Source organism: Phyllobates terribilis, unplaced genomic scaffold (assembly GCF_046119375.1).
Source record: "Phyllobates terribilis strain yellow unplaced genomic scaffold, ASM4611937v1 Scaffold_2__4_contigs__length_985480577, whole genome shotgun sequence".
Taxonomy (NCBI): domain Eukaryota; kingdom Metazoa; phylum Chordata; class Amphibia; order Anura; family Dendrobatidae; genus Phyllobates; species Phyllobates terribilis.
Genome location: NW_027362762.1, coordinates 16,348,314 through 16,366,153, shown reverse-complemented (window position 1 = coordinate 16,366,153; position 17,840 = coordinate 16,348,314). Strand labels below are relative to the sequence as shown.

General features: G+C 52.8%; 1 protein-coding gene across 2 annotated transcripts in view; it reads right to left on the bottom strand.

Annotated features, from left to right (window-relative positions):
• The window catches only part of CHRNA10 (cholinergic receptor nicotinic alpha 10 subunit), a 112,826-nt gene that overhangs the window by 39,353 nt on the left and 55,633 nt on the right, over window positions 1-17,840 (bottom strand). For both annotated transcript variants that reach the window (XM_073661118.1, XM_073661119.1), the window contains one exon: window positions 205-737. In XM_073661118.1, the coding sequence (XP_073517219.1) occupies window positions 205-737 (533 nt within the window). The remainder of the gene's footprint in view (window positions 1-204; window positions 738-17,840) is intronic.

Sequence of the window (17,840 nt, the reverse complement as noted above, 5' to 3'; positions counted from 1 at the left end):
TGAACAAATGTGGAAGAGTTCACAGGGTCAGAAGACTTTTTCAAGGCGCTGTATAATAGCATCGTACTAAGCCCACAAGAAAAACTACACAGTGAAGCTATGATTTTTGGTTTTCCTACAAGGACCCAACATGGGGTATGTATCAATGGTCATCCGATGTCCACCCTGACGGTTGGCATTGGTTTTGGTGTTTTTGGTACTCACCGATGAGTGGCACGTTTTCGGAAGGTGGCATGCTCTCAGCCACGAGCAGCTGGAAGACGGTGAGGGCCAGAAGGACGGTGACTCCCAGGGACACCTTCTCCCCAGAGTCTGCTGGGAGGTAGAAGCCCAGCGGAGCCAGGAAGGAGATCATCACACAAGGAAGGAGCAGGTTGAAGATGTAGAAGGAGGCCCTCCTCTTCAGGTTTAGGGTGTAGGTGACATCAGGGTACGGCTCCGAGCAGCAGCCATAGGTGATCACGTTCTTCTTTGCCGGCATCCCCAGCACCTCCCACTCTACGTTCTCCACAAAGTCTGTCAGATCCCCGGTGTCCAGACCGTTCAGGATGTCAATCTGATTACCGTTATATGTCCACGAGCCGAAGGTCAAGCGACATTGCTGACCATCAAAGGGGAAGAAGGAGACGTCCACCTTACAGGAGCTCTTGGTAATGGCCGGAGAGTCCCACATGATCTGCCCATCGTATCGGATCACCACGTTAGTCTCCATCGAGCCGGTGAACTGGTCATCAGCGCTGGAAAAAAGGGGAACACCAGAATAACTCCCAGTATAGACTTATCCTCCAGTCACCTCCAGAGCTGCACTCACTATTCTGCTGTTACATCATGTCTTCTCCTCCAGTCACCTCCAGAGCTGCACTCACTATTCTGCTGTTACATCGTGTCTTATCCTCCAGTCACCTCCAGAGCTGCAGTCACTATTCAGCTGTTATACCATGTCTTCTCCTCCAATCACCTCCAGAGCTGCAGTCATTATGCTGCTGTTACATCTTGTCTTATCCTCCAGTCACCTCCAGAGCTGCGGTCACTATTCTACTGTTACATCATGTCTTATCCTCCAGAGCTGCACTCACTATTCTGCTGTTACATCATGTCTTATCCTCCAGTCACCTCCAGAGCTGCACTCACTATTCTGCTGTTACATCATGTCTTCTCCTCCAGAGCTGCACTCACTATTCTGCTGTTACATGATGTCTCATCCTCCAGTCACCTCCAGAGCTGCAGTCACTATTCTGCTGTTACATCATGTCTTCTCCTCCAGTCACCTCCAGAGCTGCAGTCACTATTCTGCTGTTACATCATGTCTCATCCTCCAGTCACCTCCAGAGCTGCAGTCACTATTCTGCTGTTACATCATGTCTTCTCCTCCAGTCACCTCCAGAGCTGCAGTCATTATGCTGCTGTTACATCATGTCTTATCCTCCAGAGCTGCAGCCACTATTCTGCTGTTACATCATGTCTTATCCTCCAGTCACCTCCAGAGCTGCAGCCACTATTCTGCTGTTACATCATGTCTTATCCTCCCATCGCCTCCAGAGCTGCAGTCACTATTCTGCTGTTACATCATGTCTTATCCTCCAGAGCTACAGTCACTATTCTGCTGTTACATCATGTCTTATCCTCCAGAGCTACTGACGCGCCCCTGGGCCTGTGTCGCGCTGCGTTGCGCACGCGGGAGCTTACCCGGAGCCGGATCTGTTGAGGGTTGTAGTCTCGTGGCGGTGACCCGGTCCGTGCCCAGGGAGTCAAACTGAGCGGCGATGTATCAGCGGTAGATGTTGGACGACTACGCCACCCGTTGAGTACAGCTAAGGAGCTGCTGCTGCAGGGCAGACCGCTGAGGCCGGTGGTAGGATTGTGCAGCGTGATAGTATAACCCCCAACGGGAGGGGTATGGCCTCAGGGCAGCCGACGTGGATGATGGGGGTAGCAGGAACCACTCGGAGACGGTACGGTGTAGTTCAGGGTCTTTACTGGTGACAAAGATAGACCCTCCCGGAGTACTGGCTAGCGATTGGGGCCTGGTCAGTCCTTGAGCAGATGGGATCTCCCCTGGCCAGGCGGAGTTGTAGGCCTCCCAAACTAACTGTACTCTTCTGGCTACCTTGCTAGAGGCGGGTATAAGTAGCCCACGTCCCTGAGTGTACCGTGTGGTGCTCACCCGTATGGCCGGTGACTCGGGGCCTTCTAGTAGCTTCCGCTCCACGACGGCGGTGCTGGTCCCATGCGTGTGACCGTGCCTTCGGGTTTCTTGGCCAGAGGACCTGGAATCCCCTGCCTGGCGGATTCTGCTGCTGGGTAGGAGTTAGTCCCCACAGCCTCGGACTCCGGGTCCGGTAAGAAATCTTCTCAGTCAGGGCGAGCTCTGCAGCTGCCAGCCCCTGACTCCTTGTAACACTGCTCCCACAGAGCTCCTGATGTTCTGTTCCTATATTTGCTTCTTTTCTCTGTCTCTACTTCTTCTCTACTCACTAACCCTGCCTCAGCCCTAGGTTTATATAGGGGAAGTTCTTCCCCTCCCAGGACTGGGCAGGAGGTGTGGCATGCATAGGATTCCTGACCAAGAGACCTCCCACCTGCTCTCAGACGTAATATCTCTATCACTGTGGCAACCAGACCCCTGGGGTGTCACATTCCCCCCTAGTGAACTTTAGTACTCCGGGACTAAATATATTTTTAGAAAAAACATAACAAGGTATAAACAATAATAATACAATAAGAAAAACACATAAAGATGGTTACGGCGTGTCCGCAACCGGGTGCAGTTTTGAAGAAAACAAAGGTGTCCATTTCACCAAAACAGGGAGACGTAACCAGGTAGGGGTCTGTCCTGCCCCGAGTCCTTATCAGTCTTTTAGTCCATCCTGGGTTACGCTCCAACTAATTGTACAAGGATTCCCGGTAAATCCACCAAGGACTCCTAAAAATAACTAGAAACACATAATTATTTACAAGCAACAAGAAAAACAGGTAACCATAAATAAAACAACTTATACACTTCAAATCCTCCATCGTGCGGGTAACTGGCCTCTAGTGGCCCTAGTGGACCTACGGAGCTGACTGTCTAGCCCCGAACTACAGGGTGTAGGAACTGTCAAGGGTAAACTGGGCAGCTGTCCACGGGCCCTTTGGCTCACTAGAGGCATGGCAGGTTCACTATAAGCAGAGGGTTGATCCTCCTGGTCTGCTGGTGTGGGGTCTTCTGCCTCCTGGACCGGCTGTTCTTCCAGCTCTAGCTGTTGCTCCGTAGGTGCTTGGGATGCTGGTTGGAGGAAGGTGTGTACGGGTACCACAACTGCGCCATTGACTTGAGTCCAAGACCGAGGGAAGTCTCCGAGCACAGTACTAACCATATCTTCCCTTTCCTCTACGGGTCGAGGGTCTTCTTGTTCCTCTTCAGGGTTCCGTAGCTGTTCGGGACACTTCTTCAGGTGATCCCGGGATACAATGGTTGTGGTTTCCCCTCCGTCTTTACTGATGGTACAGACCTTTGGGTTGTCGTGGCTTGAGGGCAGTACGATGTATGGGTCCTTCTCCCACTGGTCGTCCAACTTGTGGAGCCGCCTTTTCCTCTTCAAGACCTGCTCTCCGGGTACCAGGGGAACAGCGGGAGCACACTGGTTGTAAGTTTTCTCTTGTCTTTCCCTAGCTTGACAGAGACTTCGCTCCACGCTCTCCTGTACTTTCCGGTACTGCTGCTGCCTCTCTGTGTCCCAGTCTGCTTCTGGTGAAGTGTCCTCGGGTGTCAGGACTCCCATCTCCAGGTCAACAGGTAGCTTCCCAGGTCTTGCCCTCATCAGGTAAGCCGGGGTACAGTTGGTGGAACCTACCGGGATGTGGTTGTATAGGTCCACTAGGTCGGGCAGCTTCTCAGGCCACAGACTGCGTTCTTCCAGGGGCAATGTTTTCAGAAGATCTATCACCACCTGGTTCATTTTCTCACAAAGTCCATTAGTTTGCGGATGATAGGGTGTCGTCCTTATCTTCCGGCAGCCATACAGAGTGCAGAATTCTTGGAAGACCTCCGCTTCAAAGGCAGGTCCCTGGTCTGTCAACACTTGGTCCGGGTACCCGTGTGGACGGCAGAAATGCTGCTGGAAGGCTTTAGCTGCTGTTCGAGCTGTTAAGTCCTTGACGGGGACGACAACCAAGAACCGGGAGTAGTGATCCACGATGGTTAGTGCGTAGACGTAGCCACTTCTGCTTGGGGTCAGTTTTACATGATCCAAGGCTACCAGTTCCAACGGCTGCCGGGTGACGATGGACTGCAGGGGAGTCTTCTGGCTGGCACGGTCCTTCCTCCTCAGGTTGCACGGGCCACAGTCTCTGCACCACCTCTCGATGGTTCCCCTCATGCCTACCCAATGGAACCGCCCGCGCAGCAGGAACTCCAGCTTCTTCCATCCGAAATGCCCAGCTCCATCATGGTATGCCTCCATCACCATGGCTGCGTCTCGTCGTGGCACCACTACTTGCCAGATTAGTTCATGCGTCCGGGAGTTAACCATCCTGCGGCACAACTTCCCCTTGTAAAGGAACAGTCTACTCTTTTCTGCCCACAGTTGCTTGGCTTCCTCCGGAGCGTCTGGGTCAAGGCGAGCCTCTGGCCGAGTCAGCATCTCCTTCACCAGCCGGACGGCAGGGTCACTGTCTTGCGTTTCCGCCCAGTTGTAGTGAGGTAAGGGGTTAAGCGTAGCGCCTTGCTTACTCCTTACCCGATGGGAATACTGGATAGTCCCATGACGGTGAAACGCGGGGAGTTCGACTTCTTCCAGTCCCTCTGGATCTTCTCCTACGTCCGGTAGGTTTGGCATCCTGGACAGGGCGTCCGCGTTGGTATTGGAGCGTCCTGCCCGGTATTTGATGGTGAACTCGTAGTTGGACAGGCGGGCCATCCATCTCTGCTCTAGGGCACCGAGTCTTGCCGTGTCCAGGTGTGTCAACGGGTTGTTATCTGTGTACACGACGAACCGGGAAGAAGCGAGGTAGTGCTTAAAGCGTTCGGTGACTGCCCACACCACCGCCAGGAACTCTAGCTTAAATGAGCTGTAATTCTCAGGGTTTCTGTCGGTGGGTCGCAGTTTTCGGCTGGCGTAAGCGATTACTCGCTCTTTCCCCTGCTGGATCTGGGACAGCACGGCTCCTAGCCCGATGTTACTTGCGTCGGTGTAGAGGATAAAGGGCTGGCTGTAATCCGGGTACGCCAGGATTTCATCCCCCGTGAGGGCCATCTTCAGCTGGCGGAAGGACTCTTCTTCCAACTTCTCCCATCTGAAGGGCGGCTTCTGGTTCTTGGCCTTCCGGGACTGGCCTATCAGGAGGTCCTGCATAGGAGTTGCCTTTTTGGTGAAACCGGGGATGAACCTGCGGTAGTAGCCTACCAACCCGAGGAACTGCCGCACTTCCTTTACACTGGAGGGACTTGGCCATTCCTTAATTGCGGTGATCTTATCAGGGTCGGGAGCCACTCCGTCAGCGCTCACCACGTGTCCCAGGTACTGCACCTTTGGTTTCAGGAGGTGACACTTGGAGGGTTTCACCTTTAGGCCGTAGCTTGCCAGAGCTTCGAACACTTCCGCCAGGTGTTTCAGGTGGTCCTCATAAGTCTTAGAATATACGATGACATCGTCCAGGTACAACAGGACCGTCTCGAAGTTTCTGTGGCCCAGACAGCACTCCATTAATCGTTGGAAGGTTCCTGGTGCGTTGCAGAGTCCGAACGGCATACAGGTAAACTCGCTAAGTCCCATCGGGGTGGTGAATGCGGTCTTCTCCCGGTCCGCCTCTGCTACAGGAACCTGCCAGTACCCACTAGTGAGATCCAAGGTAGAGAAGAAATGAGCAGATCTTAAAGCAGCCAAAGACTCCTCTATCCTTGGTAAGGGGTACGCATCCTTGTGTGTGATACGGTTGATTTTCCGGTAATCTACACACATCCTCATGGTGTTGTCTTTCTTTTTGACTAAGACTAGTGGAGCTGCCCAGGGGCTACAGCTATCCCTGATCACCCCAGCCTCCTTCATGTCTCTAAGCATCCCCTTGGCGTGTTGGTAGTGTGCAGGGGGTACGGGTCGATACCTCTCTTTTATGGGAGGATGGTCTCCCGTGGGGATGTGGTGTTCTACCCCCTTGACTCGCCCGAAGTCTAACGGGTGTTTACTAAACACTCTCTCGTACTCTTGAACCACCCGATAGACTCCCTGTTTCTGGTGTGAGGGAGTGGAGTCAGTACCCAAATGTAGTTGCTGACACCAGTCCTCCATTGTTTTCTTAGAGCCGTTACCTTCCTCCGGGTGAGATGGAGGCAAGGGTTCCACAGATTGTATAGCATTTTGGTTAATGGTATATAATTTGGCTAGCGTGGCATACCGGGGCAGGTACACTTCCCTCTTCCCGATATTGATTATGCGAACGGGCACCCTCCCATGGCGTACATTAACCACCCCCCGTGCTGTCAAGATGGTGGGCCTACTGTCTGAGTAAACTGGTTCTACCATTGCCTGGTAATCTCTACCTCTCAGACCAATAGCTGCCCGGCACCAAATCATCATTTCACTTTTTGGGGGCATGGCAATAGGGAAAGGGTCACACATTCTCACGCTACCAATCTCACCGCCGGAGAGTTCCACCTGTTGCTGTCGCATCAGTGCCCGGATCTCTTTCTGGAGCACTCGCTGCTCGCCGGAGCTGGCGTTCTTGGCAACCTGCTGTAAAAGGAAAATCACCTCTGCAAGACAATTTTCAATTACATTAGTTCCTAGAGTTATCTTTGGGTGACTCTCGTGTTTGTCAATGTCTACAATGATCAGTCCATGTGCTGCCAGTTCGACTCTACCGATTTTAATGGTCACCTCTTTAAATCCAATCTGTGGCACGGGCTGGCCATTGCTGGCGATGATACTCAAGTCGTCGTCAGGGTAGCGGGTGATATCCGAGTCATTCCAGTACTGCTTGAAGAGCACGTACGGGATGGTGGTGACCTGTGACCCGGTGTCCAGTAGGGCACTCATAGGAATGCCATCCAGTACCACGGGTAAGACTGGACGTCCTCCCACATATTTGTCGCGCCAGTTCGATGGGCCTGGTGATCTTTTTCCTGGGGGTTGGCCCTCTACCCCAGGTTGTGCCAGTTTAAAGGACAGTACCTTGCCATATGTCCGGGTTGATTGCAGCGGCGGCAGATGGGTCGTCCGTCCTCGTTGTATCGGTCGCTGGGTCTCCCTCTGGCCGGTGGGGTCCTCCTTGGTCGACGCCACGGGATGTCCTCCGGTCCGGATGCCAGCTGGATCTTCCCTGGAGTGGAAACCTGTAAAGACTGCACAGTTCGGGTTAGCGCAGCAACGCTTTTAGTTAGCTCTTGGACCTGATGGTGCAGGTCTGGAGCCGGGTCATTGTTCAAAGCCTGCGCATCAGCTCCCACAGGCCCTGCCGACAAGGGTGCCGCCTCCTGGTGGTAAGTGGTAGTGAGGCGTCTGTGGGTCACAACGCCACCTGGTGCCGGTTCTCGGAGCACCCGGATGGCTCTGTCCTTGAACTGTGCAAATCCCAGATGAGGGTCCTGTAAGGCCATTGCCCGCAACTGGGTTCGGTGGGCATTGCAATATAAACCCTCTATAAATTGTTCAGTCAACAGCCTGTCCTCGTCTACCACGCCGTCAGGGTCGGTCTGCTTAATGGCTCTCAGGGCCTCTTGTAGGTTCAGGGCATAGTCCCTTATACTCTCGTGTGCTCGCTGCTTGCACCCGTAGAATCTAAGCTTGATCTCGGCTGAGGTGCGGGTATCAAAGGTGTCCCTCAGCCGGGTTAGTATCCCTGCTACAGTCTTCCCCCCAGGTGGCCAGGACTTTACCTCCCTTCGGGCTGCCCCAGTTAATTGGGCCACCAGGATGCTCACTTTTTGCTCTTCTGTGAGGGGGTACACCTGGAAGAGGCTATCCAGCTTTTCTCTAAAGTCATGCAGGGTATGTGACTCCCCTGAGTACTGGGGTAGCCAGGCCGCTCCCGGGATATAGGGCATGGTGAAAGGCATGACTGCAGCAGCGGTGGCGCTGGCGGGGGTTGAGGCAGTGAAGCTCTCCTCCGTATCCGACATCCTCCTCCCCCCTAGTGGACCGTGGCCTACCTTGCGATGATCCTCTTCCGTAGGCCGCGGCTCCGCAGTAGATCGTCAGGGTTGAGGACCTTCCGTCGCGCTCCTGTGACGTCGGCGTCTGCTGGGCTCCTTCCAGGACCTTACGCGACGTCCGGACGTGAGGCGGGGCTTCAGTTCTCGCGCGCTTTCGGAGTCCACGCCCCTCTTCTTCCCGCGCGACGTCTTCAAGATGGCGTCCAACGGCGGGAAAACTCCACGGAAGGCGGGAAGAAGGCTGAAAATGGCGCCGGATGGCGGGAATCTTCACCGATGGCGGGAAGAAGGCTGAAGATGGCGCCGGATGGCGGGAATCTTCACCACAGGTAAGTTTGAACAGTCTTTTTCAGGCACGCAGTACCCGGTGGTTGCGGGCACGAAATCCTGCCGACTACGCCAAAAGTTGACGCGCCCCTGGGCCTGTGTCGCGCTGCGTTGCGCAAGCGGGAGCTTACCGGAGCCGGATCTGTTGAGGGTTGTAGTCTCGTGGCGGTGACCCGGTCCGTGCCCAGGGAGTCAAACTGAGCGGCGATGTATCAGCGGTAGATGTTGGACGACTACGCCACCCGTTGAGTACAGCTAAGGAGCTGCTGCTGCAGGGCAGACCGCTGAGGCCGGTGGTAGGATTGTGCAGCGTGATAGTATAACCCCCAACGGGAGGGGTATGGCCTCAGGGCAGCCGACGTGGATGATGGGGGTAGCAGGAACCACTCGGAGACGGTACGGTGTAGTTCAGGGTCTTTACTGGTGACAAAGATAGACCCTCCCGGAGTACTGGCTAGCGATTGGGGCCTGGTCAGTCCTTGAGCAGATGGGATCTCCCCTGGCCAGGCGGAGTTGTAGGCCTCCCAAACTAACTGTACTCTTCTGGCTACCTTGCTAGAGGCGGGTATAAGTAGCCCACGTCCCTGAGTGTACCGTGTGGTGCTCACCCGTATGGCCGGTGACTCGGGGTCTTCTAGTAGCTTCCGCTCCACGACGGCGGTGCTGGTCCCATGCGTGTGACCGTGCCTTCGGGTTTCTTGGCCAGAGGACCTGGAATCCCCTGCCTGACGGATTCTGCTGCTGGGTAGGAGTTAGTCCCCACAGCCTCGGACTCCGGGTCCGGTAAGAAATCTTCTCAGTCAGGGCGAGCTCTGCAGCTGCCAGCCCCTGACTCCTTGTAACACTGCTCCCACAGAGCTCCTGATGTTCTGTTCCTATATTTGCTTCTTTTCTCTGTCTCTACTTCTTCTCTACTCACTAACCCTGCCTCAGCCCTAGGTTTATATAGGGGAAGTTCTTCCCCTCCCAGGACTGGGCAGGAGGTGTGGCATGCATAGGATTCCTGACCAAGAGACCTCCCACCTGCTCTCAGACGTAATATCTCTATCACTGTGGCAACCAGACCCCTGGGGTGTCACACTACAGTCACTATTCTGCTGTTACATCTTGTCTTATCCTCCAGAGCTGCAGTCACTATTCTGCTGTTACATCTTGTCTTATCCTCCAGAGCTGCAGTCACTATTCTACTGTTACATCATGTCTTATCCCTCCAGTCACCTCCAGAGCTGCGGTCATTATTCTGCAGTTACATTGTATCTTATGCTTCAGAGCTGCACTATTCTGTTGATACACATCTTATGATCTAGTCACATGCAGAGCTGAAATCACAATTTTGATTACTTTGATGAGACAGTGAAGAACAATCTCAGCACTACTGAAGTCAGTGAACGTCCCCCCTGAGCCGTCTATATGGGCTGCAGGTCATAGGAAGCTGAATACAATGACACCTTGATATCTGTAACCCGATGTCTTATTCCTGAGAAATCCACCTGTGAGGATCTGGCCTTGTTCTAAAGACTATTGAACCATTGAACGTGGAGTGGAGTCCACGGCTCTAAGTGATGCAGACTTTTCCAGCACGGAGCACCGGTTACGTCAATCCTATTGCTGTTTTATTAGAGATTCTGTCACGCCAGGTGTTAGTGCAACACAGAGGGAAAAGGGAAAGGAAGCCCAGTCACTAGGGAAAGGGGGAAGTGGAGACCTCCTAGTCTGGTCTAACGTCACCCTGTCTCAACTACCATCCCAATATTGCCTCTTCAGCAATCGCCGCACGCGTGACTCGCCCTACTTTTCCCTGGCATATGGCTACGGCTTGGGAAGCGAGGAGATGAGCACTAATCAACCTCCACTAAACACTATAGACAACAAGGGTAGACAAAACAGGGGGAAATTGCTTAGCTTTAGATGACTCTAAATAAGCACACGGCCTCAAGCTCCAGAGAGGACGAAGTACTGCTCTTGCTAAAGCCTCACAAGTAGTAATGAATATCGCCGGTAACCTCCCTCTCAGACACACCAGGTATATATACACCCAGGCCAGAGAACTAATTAGCCAGAGACAGGTAGCCGCTCGGTCTCAAAGACAGCCTCTTATCTAAGAAGATGTCTGCAATGCCAGACATAGAGATCTCCTGAAACCAACTGCAGGGCGACTGTCTGTCACCTGACACACCCGTAACAGTACCCCCCCCCTCCTCTAGGGGTGGCCTCCGGACACTCAGGACCGGGTTTCTCAGGATAAGAGGTGTAGAATGAGCGAACTAATCTGGGAGTGTTCACCTCTGACGCTGAAACCCACATCCTCTCTTCTGGACCATAGCCTTTCTAGTGCACCAAGTATTGTAGAGAACGACATTGGAGACGAGAATCTACAATCCTCAAAATCTGGAACTCCAGATTACCATCAACCATTACTGGGGGCGGTGGTAGAGGTGAGGGCTCAAGAGGTTCCACATACCTTTTGAGTAAGGACCTGTGGAACACGTTGTGGAGCTTAAAGGCCTGAGGAAGTTCAAGACGAAACGCTGCTGGGTTCATGACGGCGGTTATTTTATAGGGACCAATAAACCTAGGTCCCAGCTTCCAAGAAGGATCTTTCAATCCTATATTCCTGGTAGACAACCAGACAAAGTCATTCACATTCAGGTCTGGACCTGGCGAGCGTCTCCTGTCAGCCATACGTTTATACCTGTCTCCCTTGATCTTTATATTACTCAGCACACCCTGCCTTACCGAGGAGAGCGACGAAGCAAACCGTTCCTCCTCAGGAACTCCTGAAGCTCCTCTCCCACTGAAGGTACCAAACTGTGGATGATAACCGTATGCACCGAAGAACGGTGACCTGCCAGTGGATTCTTGACAATGATTATTGATGCAAATTCTGCCAGTGGTAAGTAGGACACCCAATCCTCCTGATTTTCGGAGACAAAACACCTGAGGTAGGTCTCCAAGTTCTGATTGACACGCTCGGTCTGACCATTCGACTGAGGGTGGAAGGCAGAGGAAAAGGACAGCTGCACCCCCAGTCGAGTACAAAATGCCTTCCAGAACTTGGAAACAAACTGGGTCCCCCGATCAGACACCACATCGGAGGGAACCCTGTGAAGCTTCATGATATCATTTATGAAAAACCTGAGCAAGAGTCTTAGCATTGGGAAGTGCAGGTAAAGCGACGAAGTGAACCATTTTACTGAACCTATCTACAACCACCAAAACCATGGTTTTGCCTGCAGAAACCAGTAGGTCAGTAATAAAATCCATGGACAAGTGTGTCCATGGCCTACTAGGGATAGGTAGCGGAAGAAGAATAGCAGACGGACGGGTGTGCAAAACCTTAGAACACGCGCAAATACTACAAGCAGCTACGTGTTCAATTACATCCCGATGCAACCCCGGCCACCAAAAATGACAAGAGAGGAGGTCCGCGGTTGCCTTTCCACCTGGATGCCCAGCAAGCACAGAGTTATGATGTTCCCTGATTACTTTGCGGTGCAGATTAGACTGGATAATCTTTCTGGCCGTGAGAGACAAGCCATGAAGGATTTTAGATGACTCCAAATATGCACACAGCCTCAAGCTCCAGAGAGGACCAAGTACTGCTCCTGCTAAGCCTCACAAGTAGAAATGAATATAGCTGGCGACTCCCTCTCAGACACACCAGGTATGTATATACACCCAAGCCAGGGAACTAATTAGCAAGAGGGAGGTAGCCGTTCGGTTCTAAAGATAGCCTCTTATCTAAGAAGCTGTCTGCAATTCCAAAAGTAGAGATCTCCTTCAACCCACTGCAGGGCGATAATCTTTCTGGCCCTGAGAGACAAGCCATGAAGGATTTTAGATGACTCCAAATATGCACACGGCCTCAAGCTCCATAGAGGACGAAGTACTGCTCCTGCTAAGCCTCACAAGTAGAAATGAATATAGCCGACGACTCCCTCTCAGACACACCAGGTATATATATACACCCAGGCCAGGGAACTAATTAGCAAGAGGGAGGTAGCCGCTCGGTCCTAAAGACAGACTCTTAGCTAAGAAGCTGTCTGCAATTCCAAAAGTAGAGAGCTCCTGCAACCCACTGCAGGGCGACTGTATGTCACCTCTGACACACCCGTGACAGATTCACTTGCTCGTCAGTTCAGCCTCAGGAATCAATGTTTCCATTCAGTGACAGTAAGCAGAGGAAGAAGTGCAGGATGGATCTTGTATATACTGTGACAAAGTCACTGGTAATGTGCTGGATGAGAGATATGTTAAAACCGTTAAGTTTCCTCCAGCATCTTATGTGCTGGGGGATTAAACCACCATTTGTAAAAGGGCGTGTTTTTATGACAACAACCATAGTGAAGGGCGGGAGGCTGTTCTCCATATCTCCACCCCAGGGTGTGGTCTGGGGCTTTAAATGCTCGTCCTGCTGAGGCATTCAGGGTATCTGGAGAGGCTAACTCCAGGCAGGACATGTTTGTGTTGAACTAATCTGAACCCTGTGTTTGCTGGACTCTGAGCGGGGTATCCCCGCTACCACAAGGACTGTGTTTGGCATCACCACTTTGTTTTGTTTTCCTGTTTTTGCCCAAAGGGCCGGGTTTGTTTTACTTTCCATGGTTTATGCTACCTAATAAATCTGGGAAGAATTTAAAGAGACAGTGTTCCTGTATACCACTATGTGCAACCAAGAGAGCCGATCTACCACAATACATAAGGCCAGACAGGAGATTGCTAAAGGTAAAGGTAAAGCCATCATTCCATTAATCTTGTTAGTATCTCAGGGGCCTCAAGCCATTGTTTTCCCAGACACTAGGCCCATTGTGTGCATTGGGATAGTTCTTACGCTCACGCCTGGATCTTCTGGCCTGGTTAGTGGTCCCACTGGGCCACGAACCGAGGAGTGCCTGGAGGGGCTTGACTAGGGGCCTCGCCAGATCCGAACCTGGCTCATACGGAGGCTTAGTCGACTCTGAACCAAGGAGGGACGAGGGAGGTGGCCCAGGTGCTACTCCAGGGCAGACCCCGGTCACACAGTTGTTGATCCCACCGGGGTATGCAGGAACGGGCAGGTACTGGCGGACATGGCTGGTATACAAGCATGCAGGCAGACAGGCTGGATAGGGGCCAGTACAGACTGGGATACAGGGGCAGGGCCGCAGGTGCAGACGGGAAGCGGAGCGAGGCAGGGCCGCAGGTGCGGACGGGAAGCGGAGCGAGGCAGGGCCGCAGGTGCGGACGGGAAGCGGAGCGGGACAGGGCCACAGGTGCGGACGGGAAGCGGGGCAGGGCCGCAGGTGCGGACGGGAAGCGGAGCGGGGCAGGGCCACAGGTACGGAAGGGAAGCGGAGCGGAGCAGAGCCGCAGGTGCGGATGGAAAGCAGAGCAGAGCCGCAGGTGCGGATGGAAAGCAGAGCAGAGCCGCAGGTGCGGACGGGAAGGAATGCCGCAGGAGAGGCCAGGCGGGAATGCCGCAGGAGCGGCCAGGCGGGAATGCCGCAGGAGTGGCCAGGCAGACAGGGCTCTGTTCACATGGAACAGACAGGGTAGGGAAAATGCAGGAAGATAGCTAGAACACAGGAGGTAGATACGGAGGCAGGGTAACGGGACAAGCAGAACCAGATACACACAAGGTACTTACAATGAAGTAGCGAGTGGACACAAAACTCACAAACAGAAGTACAGAGACAACGATTTGGAGTTAGGTGCAGGTTCAGACACTGCAGGAAAAGGGAAGGTTCGGACATAGGGACAAACAGGTAACGGGCTAGGACACAGTTCAGACAGGAACTGAACCCGGAACAAGATATAGGAACGAGCCTGGGAACTCAGCCCCCAGGGTGGCGGAAACAGACTAGAAGCCACAAATACAGGTAACGGGCCTGGGAACTCAGCCCCCAGGGTGGCAGAAACAGACTAGAAGTCACAGATACAGGTACGGGCCTGGGTATACAGCCCCCAGGGTGGCGGAAGAGACTAGAAGTCACAGATACAGGTAACGGGCCTGGGTATACAGCCCCCAGTGTGGCGGAAACAGAGAAGATACAGGACAGGACCTGGCAACTCAGTTGCACAGAACACACTGAAAGAAAGTGTTGCTCAGGCACCTCCTACTGGGTGGAGGGGGTTTAAGTATCCAGTGACACTCAGCAATAGGCTGGGGAGGCATTAGGACAGGTCAGACCCCGGTCACAGCTGTTGACCCACACCGGGGAATGCAGGAACGGGCAGGCACAGCTGGTATGCAGACAGGTGGGTACTGGCAGGCACGGCTGGTATGCAGACAGGCAGATACTGGCAGGTAGGAACGCAGGCTGGATAGGGACCAGTACAGACTGGGATACAGGAACAGAGCCGCGAGTGCGGTGGACAAGCAGAGCAGAACCGCAGGCTCGGAGGACAAGTGGGGCAGAGCAGAGCGAAACCGCAGGTGCGGTGGACAAGCAGAGCAGAGCGAAACTGCAGATGTGGTGGACAAGCAGAGCAGAGCGAAACCGCAGGTGCGGTGGACAAGCAGAGCAGAGCGAAACCACAGGTGCGGTGGACAAGCAGAGCAGAGCGAAACCGCAGGTGCGGTGAACAAACAGAGCAGAGCGAAACCGCAGGTGCGGTGGACAAGCAGAGCAGAGCGAGACAGCAGGTGCGGTGGACAAGCAGAGCAGAGCGAGACAGCAGGTGCGGTGGACAAGCAGAGCAGAGCGAAACCGCAGGTGCGGTGGACAAGCAGAGCAGAGCGAAACCGCAGGTGCGGTGGACAAGCAGAGCAGAGCGAAACCGCAGGTGAGGTGGACAAGCAGAGCAGAGAGAAAGCGCAGGTGCGGTGGACAAGCAGAGCAGAGCGAAACCGCAGGTGCGGTGGACAAGCAGAGCAGAGTGAAACCGCAGGTGCGGTGGACAAGCAGAGCACAGTGAAACCGCAGGTGCGGTGGACAAGCAGAGCAGAGCAAAACCGCAGGTGCGGTGGACAAGCAAGGCAGAACAGAGCAGAGCAAAACCGCAGAGCAGAAGGTGCAGGCAGACAGGACCGGGCTCTGTTCACATGGAACAGACTGGGAAACACAGGAAGATAGTTAGAACACAGGAGATAGATACGGAGGCAGGGAAACGGGACAAGCAGAACCAGATACACACAAGGTACTTACTATGAAGTAGCGAGTGGACACAAAACTCACAAATAGAAGTACCGTATTTTTCGGACTATAAGGCGCACCGGATTATAAGGCGCATTAACAAAAAAACTCTGCTGAAACGTTTTGGTCCATATATAAGGCGCACCGGACTATAAGGCGCATTAAATTAAACAAGGCTCAGACCGTAAATCAAATTTTATTTAACTCTTTCACAATAGCTGCAAATCAATACATTTGCTTTTTCAGTTAATTCTTCTACCACAAATCCATCAAACTCTTCATCTTCAGTGTCAGAGTTTAATAGCTGGGCGATTTCGGCATCAAGCATGCTCGGGTCCTCCTCATCATTATCCGAGTCGGTCTCGCCACTGATGTTTAGCTCTTCTTCAGTGATAATTCCAGACTTCCTGAAAGCTCGGATGACACTGGAGACTGATACCTTCTCCCAGGCATCCACGATCCACTTGCACATAGTGGCATAACTCGCCCGGCGTTGCCTCCCGGTGTTGGTGAATGTGTGGTCCCCTTCTGTCATCCAATGCTCCCATGCAGCTCTCAATTTAACTTTAAAAGACCTGTTGATGCCAATATCTAGTGGCTGGAGCTCCTTGGTTAATCCACCCGGAATGACGGCAAGCTCCGAATTAGTTTTCCTCACTTGGTCTTTGACAGCTTCGGTCAGATGGGCGCGCATAGAGTCACAGACCAATAGGGATGGGGATCTGTGAAAAAAGCCATCCGGTCTCCTGACGTAGACCTCCCTCAGCCACTCACTCATCTTCTCCTCGTCCATCCAGCCCTTTGGATTAGCCTTGATGATGACACCAGCAGGAAACTGTTCCTTTGGCAAAGTCTTCCTCTTGAAAATGACCATGGGTGGTAGTTTCTGGCCATTAGCCTGACAGCCGAGAACTACAGTGAAAGATGACTTCTCGTTTCCTGTGGTACGTATAGATACCGTACTGGTCCCTGTTTTCTCAACAGTACGGTTTACGGGGATGTCAAAAGTGAGGGGGACCTCATCCATGTTAGTGATGTGTTCTGGTTGGATCTTCTTTTCATTTATTTTGGTTATACAGTAGGTGCGGAAAATGGCCAGCTTCTCTTCATAATCCTTTGGCAGTTGCTGGCAGACAGTAGTTCTGGTGCGGATAGAGAGATTACGCCTTTTCATAAAACGAAAGCACCATGAAGGACCTCCTCGAAAGTCCTTGATCTCCATGTCGCGTGCTATCACTGTGGCTTTTAGGCGAATAGAGACAGTGGAGACGCTTCTACCTGCGGCTCTTTGTTCGATAACCCACTGTTCTATTTTGTCCTCCAAATGTGGCCATCTTGCTTTGTTTCCTCGGAAACTCAGTTTGGTCTTCTTTCCCTGGCGTAGGGCATCTTCTTGTTTCCTCCACTTACGCACCATAGATTCATTTATGTTGAATTCTCTTGCAGCTGCTCTATTTCCATGCACTACTGCATGACTTATAGCTTTAAGCTTAAAATCTGCATCATAAGCATGTCTCTTAACAGGAGGCATTTATGGGGTAGTCGGTATAGAAACTTAAGCACGGGGCTCCTGCGCACAGAGCTGTATGTGTCACCGCGCTCAGTGAGGATCCTGACTACGGTGGCCGTATTGCTTAAGCCAGGTGCGGGTCCATATATAAGGCGCACCGGACTATAAGGCGCACTTTTGATTTCTGAGAAAATTCTGAGATTATATGTGCGCCTTATAGTCCGAAAAATACGGTACAGAGACGAGTTGGAGTTAGGTGCAGGTTCAGACACTGCAGGAAAAGGGAAGGTTCGGACATAGAGACAAACAGGTAACGGGCTAGGACACAGTTCAGACAGGAACTGAACCCGGAACAAGATACAGGAACGAGCCTGGGAACTCAGCCCCAAGGGTGGCGGAAACAGACTAGAAGCCACAGATACAGGTAACAGGCCTGGGAACTCAGCCCCCAGGGTGGCGGAAACAGACTAGAAGTCACAGATACAGGTACGGGCCTGGGTATACAGCCCCCAGGGTTGCGGAACAGACTAGAAGTCACAGATACAGGTAACGGGCCTGGGTACACAGCCCCCAGGGTGGCGGAAAGAGACAAGATACAGGACAGGACCTGGCAACTCAGTTGCACAGAACACACTGAAAGAAAGTGTTGCTCAGGCACCTCCTACTGGGTGGAGGGGGTTTAAGTATCCAGTGACTCACAGCAATAGGCTGGGGAGGCATTAGGACTGCGCACACTTTAAGTTTAAGAATCAGGCAGTAA